General features: G+C 36.6%; 2 protein-coding genes across 2 annotated transcripts; one reads left to right on the top strand and one right to left on the bottom strand.

Moving 5' to 3' along the window:
• Positions 7,765-8,599, top strand: LOC18776401 (putative gamma-glutamylcyclotransferase At3g02910). The gene has a single exon (XM_007208856.2). It carries the CDS (start codon positions 7,831-7,833, stop codon positions 8,356-8,358), a length of 528 nt encoding a protein of 175 aa, XP_007208918.1. The 5' UTR covers positions 7,765-7,830; the 3' UTR covers positions 8,359-8,599.
• On the bottom strand, positions 9,393-10,546 carry LOC18775794. The gene is made up of 3 exons (XM_020564368.1): positions 10,332-10,546; positions 10,033-10,179; positions 9,393-9,893 (listed from the first exon to the last, which is right to left on the bottom strand). The coding sequence occupies exons 1-3, from the start codon at positions 10,364-10,366 to the stop codon at positions 9,710-9,712; spliced, it is 366 nt and encodes a 121-aa protein (XP_020419957.1). The 5' UTR covers positions 10,367-10,546; the 3' UTR covers positions 9,393-9,709.

Here is an 11,012-nt window from a genome sequence, read left to right on the forward strand (position 1 = left end):
TTTCGAAACTCGTTTATGGGGACCTGCGATTCTGTGCCCTGAAGATCGCGACAGACATACGCACACGGTTGCATCACTCTTTTTTTTTTTCATCGAAATCGGGGAGGTGGTGGGGGACGCTGATGATCTGGTGCAACGGTAGGGAAAAGGAATTTTATTCGACCAATGACGTTGAGCCGGCAATGGCACTATAATCTTCGAGTTCCGAGGCTGTTGTTCCTTCCTGCCTTTTCTAGAAGAAAGAGGGACGACTTTTGATTAACCCTGGTCTAAATTCTAAAACAGAAAGCGAGGTTAATTCAAGAAAAACGACAACGTCTTAGGCTAATTGGCTGGACTCTGTCCAATTCCACCAGTTTCTTGGGAGGAAATTGCGGGTGCTGCATTTTAGGCACATTTTCTTTATGGGACTAATGATGATGATAATTAAATCGAATTGCATTAGTATAGTACTTTAAATCGAATAACAACATGAGTTTGAAATTGTTTTATTATTATGAGAAATTCTAAAGTGTGACCACCTTCATACTCGTATAATCGTGGACGACATGGTTAAAGAATTGTATTTATATATAAATATATGTGTGCATAATATTAGTAGATTAGTAACACCATATTGCGATGTGACTTTCAGATGGAAGAATAAATACAACATGAAATTTGGGGTGAGTTTTGAAAATGAAGACAATCTTTTTTCTTTTTTTTTTTTTTCTTTTTCACATTATCAACTACAATTTTAAAATGTTATCAATTTTAACATTTTGTGTGTGTGACTATAATATCTCTATTCACTTCTTACATGGCAAGTGGAATTCCCAGTTTAAAACGACGATAAGACCACACCCTAGCATCTCATTAAAGAAATCTTTGGAGGAAATATTTTCTAGTGCACTTTTGACATGATAGAGTTGTTGAACCAAAAAATATATATAAATATCACTTGGGTTGTGTTTGTCTAAGCCCACATCCAGCAACCCTTATCTAATATAGATGATAAGTGTTTCAAAGAAACAAAAGAAAAAACATGTAAATCCAATTATCCCATATGCTTTTCAAATTTCAAAGCCAAAGGATAAAGCAATAGTGGGTTGATCCCACGTGCAAGTCCCCTCATTTTCCTTGAAGCTTGGTAATCCAGGTGCAAGAAAGGAGTTCAGAACAAATGGGAGTTTGACCAGCCAATCTCAAGAGAGGTTGGTGGTTCCGATTTTTATGGGGCTCAACCGATCTTTGGGGCAAAAAGAATTGAAAGTCCTCTAATTGGTTTTGATCCAAAGTAAGCCTATAAAAAGCAATGAGTAGGATACAAAAGGGAAGGTGGTGGACAAACAGTGGCGGACTCAGACTTTTTCCCATCTGGGGAGCATAAAAAATAATTTCATAACTAACTCCTACAAAGTCTAGGTTTTCATAGCAATACGATATATATTATAACACATAATCTATTTCAATAAATTTTTAATATATGATTTTGGGCCAAAATCTAATGCTTTATATATTGGACCATATGTTTATTAAGTCTCGGGCCTTGATATTTTCAATCTAGAAGAGGTTTTGGGCTAAAACCTTAAAGACTTTACTTATTTAGGGTGCTGAGTGGGGATTTTGCATGCAAAATATTAGACAAATGTCTAATTTTTATTGGCAAAGTGTTTGGCTAGATGGGTGAAGAAACCACCTAAGTGTGGGAAGCTGCCCACAATAGGCATGTATTAGGTCCGCCAGTGTGGACAAATATAAAAATAAAAGAGTGCTGTTATTTCCATCCCCCTGACCTATTTTCTCACCACCTTATTCTCAAAATTTTAAGGGCAAATTTATCCTGATGTAAAATGACTTCTAAGGACTGAAATAAATTTTTCTGTTTGTGACGCTTCTTTTATCATTTCCTTAGACTCTTCATCTTCTGTTTGCTTAATCGACGCCGTTTGCTGTTTGTCTGTAATTCAAACTTAGTCAGTTTTATCTAGGCAAGTAAAATAAGGTTCGCTCTCTGAAACATTGGTTTTTTTTTTTTTTTTTTTCAGCTGCTTGTTATTTTTGCACGAGTTTGCCCAAACATGTGGTATTGAAATTTTTATGCTGTTGCAGTATCAGAAAAAAAACAGGAAGAGCTCTTTCGAAACTACAGAAGAAGTAAAAATTGGAATATCGCAAAGTAGGGATGTTGGGTGACTTATCCTTATGCACGCTTCATTTGAAATTTATGTAAATAAATAGGGAATTAATTTGGGCAGATAATGTTAAAGCAAAATTCGATTAGGAGAAAACAAATTTATGGGTTTTACATAGGGGTTGGTGGGATGGTGGTGATGGCAGAGGAGAGGAAGGGGTTGGAGGTGACTTGGAGAAGAGAGTTTGATTAACTTTTTTTTCATTTAATTTTGTAAAGGGTATTTTAGAAATAATAGGGGGTGAAAAAATAAGATTGTATTTATTCAAATTTATATGGTGGGTGGGAAAATAAAGTGGGTGAGAAAATATGACAGGGTGGTTGAAATAGCAGCACTCAAATAAAAAAAGGAAGATGCAAGGCTTGGGGGAGAATGGAGCACATCCGTGCTGAAGAAAATGATAGAGGCATGGTTGACTTGCTAGGCCAAGAATTTCTGTTTCTTTATTGAAGTAGCACAACATGGAGCCGTGCTGAAGAAAAATGACGGAGGCAATCAAGGCTCCTCTCTGGAAGTCCCCCATGCTTGGGTTTAAAATCCGCAAATCAAACAAATGGATGGCAATTCCGAAATTATTTGGATGCAAATTTAAGGGTTCCCAGAAATCATTTGGATGCAAATCCGTGGGTGACTAGAAGTGGAGTTTAATTACTAAAATACTCTTAAGTTTTGAATTTACTATTAGGCTTAATTGATATAAAAAGGCATAGAATAGACGTGAATTAGATAAGTTGGTCAGGACGATGAGTCTACCCATTTGCATGTAAGTTTGAATCCCCTTCACACAAGTGTTTCTAACTAACATTAACAATAGTTAGAGGGACAAAACTAATAAGTAAATTTCTTTTACACTCTCGCACTAATATTATTTTTTAAAAAAAATTAAAAAATGGTGAAAATTTAGATTAAATACTAAATGCAACAATGTAAAAATCAAAATGAAGTTGTGACCTAATCCAAAGTGTTTGTGACTTGAATGAAAGTAGAGACTTGAACCCACAATTGGAAAAAAAAAAAATCCTTATTATTTTGTTAGGAAAAAAAAAAGAAAGATTAAATGTCAAAATGGTCTCTGTGTTTTACCACGTTGGCCAATTTAATTCTCGTGTTTTTAATTTGGCCAATTTCGTCCATGTGTTTAGGACCGTTAGCCAAAGTTGTCTATTCCGTTAAATTTGCTGTTAAATAAACATGATAAACTTGTTTTTGTGTCTTTTAAAAACCTAGAAACCTTTTTGAAATTAATAAAAAGAATTGAATTAATCTAAGAATATTAAATATCATTAAAAAGTAAAATATAACATTAGAAGAAAAAACTTGAAAAAAAAAGGATTTGGGTTGTCGGGGATGGGGAGGGTCTGCCCAACGAGTGGAGAAGTGGGAAGGGGGTGATGAGTGGAGGGGTACAAGGGAAAGGGGGCCGTTAGCAAATTATGGGGTGGAGATCAGGCAGAATATATGGGGAGTGAATGGGGATGGGGCAAATGGTTAGGGAATAGTGAGGGTAGGGGTTGTTCTTGAGAGAGAGAGAGGGAGAGAGAGAGAGAGAGAGAGAGAGAGAGAGAGAGAGAGAGAGGCCTTGTTTGGTGGGCCAGATAGGATCAGACTGGATTGGGCTTTATATTATGAACCACCGTCTTCAGTTGAAGGGGTTGTGTACGAGTACATGGAAAATGGAAACTTACAAGCATATCTATGAGGTTTGGCTGCAATTGAAACTATTCCATACCAAAATTTACCATTGTTTAGTAACTTCTAATTTGTTGGAAAACGACCAATAAATTACCGGAGGCTTTGATTTTTTTTAGCACTAGAAATCTAAGTTCTGCACAAACATTCCTTGAAAAGGTAGACTTCAAATAGCTACAGATGCTGCACAGGGTGTGAAACTAACATCTCCTCTCTTTTTTCTTTTTCTTTTTTTTTTTTTTTGAACTTTTTTTTTTGTGATGAGAATTCACTGATGTCTGAATATGGAAATGCAGGATTGGAGTATCTGCACTAGGGCATAACTTAACTATTTCAAATTGCCCATTTATTATTCCTATTTTATATATAATTGCCTATTAACCTACTCAAGTCATGGAATCTACTAATAATGGATCTCTAACTCAAGCCCGTTGAACCACTAAAGTCAGCCACTTCTACATACATTTGAGTTGTCAGACAAAAATAAAACATTTTAGTAGAATCAGCCCTGTCGTGGACTGAGATTAATCTAGATCGGTCAATTAATGTAGAGATTTGCATCCTTTCCATTGATGGCTAGTCTGTAAGTATGGATCATAACACCTAATTGAGTAACTTATCTGTAACTATTTTTAGAGTTAAGTGACCAAAATGTAACTTCAAGTATAATTGAGGGACCATTGCTATAAATAACCCTAGAAGCAATGCCTCAGAAGCAACAATGATCAAAGAGCTAATTCATGTCACACTGCGAAACTATATATACATGTTTGTCTGGTGAACACAACCTCCGGAGTTCCATTTATATCAGCGATAGAACTCAGGCCTTTGCCTAATGCTTCTCATGGAACGCAAATGCCGACTGATACAGCACCTGCCGTGCGGTATGACACTGGTCCAACATCACTTAATTATACACTAGATAGGTTAGTGCAAAATCTCCCTGTTCATGATCAATAGATTAACTAATAACTAATGACTGATGAAATATATATTTCTCCTGATTGTATACGTTTTGTCTATGTCTATGGTTTGGATGTCATGGACGAAAATACAACTCAGGTGTACTAGTTTAGAGACCATTGCAACAATTAAGTCCAAAATATATTAATATTAATATATAAGAGTATTGTACCTGCAGCTAATATATGGTGTTGCAAAATTTCCATTGGCCACTTACCCATAAACAAGTGCCACAGTGTCACCTTCAACGCAATACCCAATTAGAGAAACCAAGTTCGTATGGTGAATTCTCATCAACAATCTCACATGTTTGAGTTGAAATTAGTCCTACATTGGAACACTAGAGTTCCTTGGAGGTCTTTATAAGACTTACTCTTGCAAATAGAGTAGTTTGAATTTGCCACGCAAGTTGCTCAATTGAGTGGCTTGTGGATATGACCTTTAGGTCAATGGTTAATTAATATATATTTAATTAATCAAAAGATTGGTCTTGGGTTAATTAAACCCGATTATAATTATTTGCATTATTTTTAAATAATGTTTTGAGTTTGTCCTATAAATTTGCAGAGAACATTCATATCATCATTCTTGTATAGCCAAATCCAAAAATCCAAAAATTTCGTTAGAAATGAAAGCTCTAGTGCTAGGACTTTGATTTAAAAAGTTATATCCTAGTGGAGCAAACGCCATATTTAATTTCATTATTCTATATGTTGTTTAAAATATAATTACTAATTAAAGTAATTAAAAAAGGCTAACGTATTACTTAATTACATATATTAAATTAAAGAAATAGGCCAAAAAACAAAAGTTAAGAAACTAATTATATATTTTTTAATATTTTTTTTTATTTTAAAACGTATAGCTGCATGGCTATACTATTTATATATATATATATATAAAAAGGGACGCGCCGAGGGCCTAGGTGCCACGTGTCAAATGTTTAAAGCCGGGCGGCTATACTATTTTTGAAAAAAAAGTAGGGAAATAGGTATAGAAAAAAAATTTGAAAAAGAATCTAGTATAGTACAGACCCACCTAACGCTTATGCGCCACGCGTCAAACGAGTAGTACTATAGCTGTACGGATGTCATCCTTTTTGGGACTGGAGTGGGGTGGAAAATTTTATATTTTAAAAAATTCTATTTTTTCAGTTTTTTTCTTCAGTATCTTTCCATTTTTCAATATCTGTCTTCATCATATAAAATTTATGTTTTTTTTTGGCAGAAAAAAGGAAAAAAAAAGGTCATTCTCTTCCTATAAGAAGAAAATCTTTCTTTTTTATTATGCAAGAGAAAAAAGATTGTAGTTATCTAAAGAAAATGGTAATTTGAAACAAAAGAAAAAAATTTATAGTTTTCCCAGATCTAAGAAAATACAAACTGAAAACAACATGAAATAAATTTTTTTTTACAAGAATGATGCAAATTCTGGAACAGAAACTAGATCTGAAAAAATTTCAATGAATAGTGCTTTAATACTGGAAGGGAAACAAAACGATGAATGATTTTTGTTAGGCTTAACTGGTCATTTCGTACGTTAAAAATAAATGAAGATTGAAAAATAAAATAAAAAATTGAAAATTGAAATAATACTCTCAGAGAGAGAGAGAGAGAGTGAGAGAGAGAGAAGAGGGGGAGAATGGGGGATATGGAAGGGGAAGAAGAGGAGGGGAGGAAGGGAGGAGGCAAAGGGGGATGAGGATTGGGTTCTAAGGGTTGGGGGGAGAGAGGGTTGGCGCTAGGTTTACTCTTTTTCTTCAATCTTTTTCAAAAATATAATTTTTTAAATGATATAGATACAAGTTCATGGAGCAAATCACCAGTTAGGCCTTCACCAGTTAGGCCTTCTTTTTAACAAAAGAAATCAAACCCAAAAAACCACAGCGCTCAACATCTAACCCATAAAAAATATGGATAACCATCATCAAAACATCTCAATATTTAGCAAAAAAAATTGAATATTTTATTTTCAGAGAGAGCCAAGTAATCCAGAATAGAGAAATCAGTTTTTATATATAAAACAACCAGAAGAGAGAAGAGAGGAAAGAAAAAGAGAAAGGAGAGATGAGAGAGGGGAGTGGACATAAGAGAGTAAAGCACTTCAAAGCAGGCTGAGGTAAATGAATCGAAGCATTATGGGGACACGATGCGGAACTTGCTGAGGAAGACGACACGAGAGAAGAGAAGATGATAGTTGGTTTCCACATTAGTTTTCGAAACCCATGTCTTGAAAGCCAACATATACTAGACTGTTATCTCGAAAAAAAAAAAAAATTGAATCCTAACCAGTCCATGATCCACTTAAGCCCACCAAACAATGGACTGGAATCATATCCACTTTAATTGGATATATCCAATTCAGTCTAGTCCACCAAACATGGCCTAAGAGTGGGGTGGATTAGACATGGGGTTGCCAAACGGTGGTGGGTGGTTGTTAGGAAGAAAGAGAGAAGGGTGGCGGCAGCTGCATGGTGGTGTCTTTCCCTTTTATTTTTATTTTTTTTATAGTTCTTATTTTATGTTTTTATTTTTAAACGGTATTGAAACAGTTATGTTTTTTTAAATTAATATTTAAATAATTTTTGAGTTATTCTAACAGAAAATTAACGGAATCGGTAACATTGACTAACGCTTCTAAACACAAGGATCAAATTGGCCAAATTGAAAACACATGGACTACATTGACAAAACGTGGTAAAACATAGAGACCATTTTTTCATTTAAGCCGGAAAAAAAACCCCAAGTTAATATTGAATCTAAATTTTCTATAAAAAAATCTCAATAATGTTGGATTTGGACCATCTCTTTTGCCAGGGCTTACAAGTTAGACGAGGAGGCCCAGTCTGGTGGGGTTTGTGTGATTTTGGATTTGAACTGGGCCTTACTCTGAAATCCTTTTTCTTACTCGAACAATTCTGAATTCTAATAAAACAAACAAAATAGGACAAAAACCGTTCCCATACATTGATTCATTTTGCCGTTTTTCCGCTCTCTGCGCACCAATGGCTGAAGGTTTGAAGGACGACGCCAAACCCCATCTAATCTTCACCTACGGCACACTCAAACAAGGCTTCCACAACCACAAGCTAACGCAGGACCTTATCAATCACGACGACGCCGTTTTGTTAGGCCCCTACATCACCCGCCATTCTTACCCGCTCGTCTGTGGACCCTACGGAATCCCCTACCTGATCAACCTCCCCGGGTCCGGTCACCAGGTCAAGGGCGAGCTCTACTCCGTGTCGACCCGAGGACTCGCTCGACTCGACGAATTGGAGGGCACGAGCATCGGGCACTACGAGCGGCTACCTGTTGATGTGATGAATGCCGACGACGACATCGTTTCGGTGGAGGCTCAGGCGTATTACGCGCACAGAAGCTTTGGGCCTGCGATGTGGGAGAGAATTGGGAAGGCGGGTTTGAGTGAGTTCACGGAGAAGGAGGCCAAAGGGTACGTGAAAAGACAAGATAGGCCTTGCCAGGGTCGCGCCATTCTTGAGGACGTCCGGCATTTTGTGTCCGGAATGTGAGGAAAAAGGCAGTTTCGGAAAGGTCAATGTTTTCTTGCTCTGTTACATTAAGTACGTAATCTTTGATTAATTTTAAACTTGGTGATTATGAATTCTTATTGTTTAGCAAGAGAGGCTCTGTGTTAGTTGAATTGCTCATTTATCTATTTTTTTTTTTTAATCAATTCAGGTTTCAATTTTTATTTGTATTATTTTTGAATTAGAGAATTCAAGTGTGTTTAAGTGCAAAAAACCACTCAAATTATATTTTGTTAATCTGCATAAGTAAGCCTAGCTAGGCGACCAATCTGAATCTGAACCAAATAATAAGAACTTGCGTTAGGCCAATTGCACTTATAAACTAGGTGTCCACTTTTGTGAATCAAATTTCCATAGAGGATATGGCAGTTCTGAAGCCAATAGCAATGTGTTAGAATTTTCACCAATCTTCATTTTCATTAGGGTTCTAGGCTGCAGAAGCAATTGCCTGTAAATAAGTTATCTTTCACCCAATCAACATAACGAGCCCACCGCATTGAGGGAAAGATAGGTCAGATATACCTCATTTGAGTCTTCAACTTTCTAGATACCTAGTTTTGTGTTGCCGAGATCGGTATGTGAGTTGCTTGTAGTGTTGCGGGCTAATTTGGTGAAGAAGTCTCTTGGAGAAGAGGTTCGGAAGGTTTTTTTTTTTTTCTTCCTGTATGCAGTTTCTAGTGTTTTAGACAGTGGCTTTTGAGAGTGCAGAAGGCTCAATGCTTTGCACTCTCTCCTTTGTTCCCCTTGTACGAGTCTTATATTTCCTCCTTTTTTTCGTAGTTAAATTTGCACCCTTTGTACATTTTGCCTTGCTGGAGCTATCTTTGACACCTCTTAATAGATTTTTATTTAGTTTCATCAGAAAAAGAAGATTTTAATCGAGCATCGCCGATGATGATGGCTATTCTTCAGTGCCTCATCAGTCCTTAGTAGAGATTAGTGTTTTTGGTGCATCAAGTAGCAGTAGTTGTCGTGGAGTAAGAACTGTGCCTGAAAGGCTAAAAACGCACAAAGCAGAATAAAACACACAATTTTTATTTTTGGATGAGTAAAACAAACAATACCAATACCATAAAGGGCTAAAAACGCACAGCAGAGTACAACATGCATTTCATAATGCAGCAATTGCTAATCTGAGTACATGAGGAAGCAAGCTTCTACGGGCCCTTTATTTTTATCTGTAATTCATGCATCCCATATTTTACAGAACCATATTAAATGAGTTGCCAAAGCAAACTACATCCACCTTTTGTGGTTACACACGATCCTCTAGGGGCCAACTTTCTACCAACAATAGCACCTAGTAGTTACATCTGCACTTTCTCAACAGCCTTCAGGCATCAGTCACACAGGTGCAACCATTAGAACATTCAGAGAAGCCCTTGCCAGCATCAGGCCCTTCAACCTTGGAGATGACACATTTCCAGCCTTCACCGCACTCGCAGTATGCTTCGCTTGCACCAACTTTGTCTACCTCCTGTGGCACAACGTCATTAGTCACTGTCCCATCTGCATATCTGTAGAAAGAACTGGGCATTAGTCTCAATTCACTTTGTAGTTTGTACAAGCGAAACTCAGCAAACAAGCAATTGGTGAAAGCGATGCTTATTGTTATTAATAACTTAGACTGGTTTATTTGTGTGCTGATTGACGTACATAACACAAGTGCAATTGTCACCGCAGTTGAAGAAGGCCTTGCCGGCATCTGGTCCTTCGGTCCTAGTGATGACACATTTCCACCCTTCGCCACACCTACAAAATGCCTTGCTGATGCTAGAGTTGCCTCCGGCTGCTGCAACAGACCTGCACAAATTTGAGGCAGTTAATTTAAGTATGATCAATGGAATTGAATGGCACAGTGCATCTAAAACAACCATTGAATTGTCAGTACAACATAAACACAACTTTAGCATCTTCTTCTTCTCTTATTATTCATGTAGTGAGAGGAATGAAACCTGACTGATTGCTCGCCACTGCTCTGAGTCTCCATTTTCCTGAATTTGTTGGACTTCTTTGATCTTCTTGTTCGTCTTAATGAGCTATGGACCTTTCTATCTATGTAAGGCCAGTTGAAATGTCAAGAAACCATTGATTGTGAAGACAAAACAATTTTGTTTATAAGGATACAACTGTTGATACACATGAAATTGTCATCTTCCTACAATAATCGAGTCCCCAATTTGTGTGGCTCATAGTTGATATATATAATTTTTTTAATGTAGATAGAGATAAGGAAATAGAGACTTTTAAAAAGGATGCAAATCTGTTCACCACTTTTAACCATCCGTACTGTTCCATTAATTTCCCAATCCCCTTTCGCCCTAGTCTAGTGCAGCTATCAAAACCCATCAGTAGTTCGATCAGAGTTAAGTTTGTAGGAGAGTAAAAAATTAGGGCTGCAAAAATGTCCCAACCTTCACCAATACGAATCAAGAAGATGAAGATAAGGCAAGTGCTGCTACTATTCACATGAATAGTGGCAGTCTTGTCTTTTTTGGTTCCACCCCAAAAGATTAGGGTAAGGGCAAGAAAAAAAAAGAATATGCAACAAAATTATAAACTTGTATGTATTTATAGGAAAAACATCCATATTTTTTTGGTATTTCTTTTATAAAAAAAATTGAATTTTTTTTTCC

Source organism: Prunus persica, chromosome G5, assembly GCF_000346465.2.
Source record: "Prunus persica cultivar Lovell chromosome G5, Prunus_persica_NCBIv2, whole genome shotgun sequence".
NCBI classification, from domain to species: domain Eukaryota; kingdom Viridiplantae; phylum Streptophyta; class Magnoliopsida; order Rosales; family Rosaceae; genus Prunus; species Prunus persica.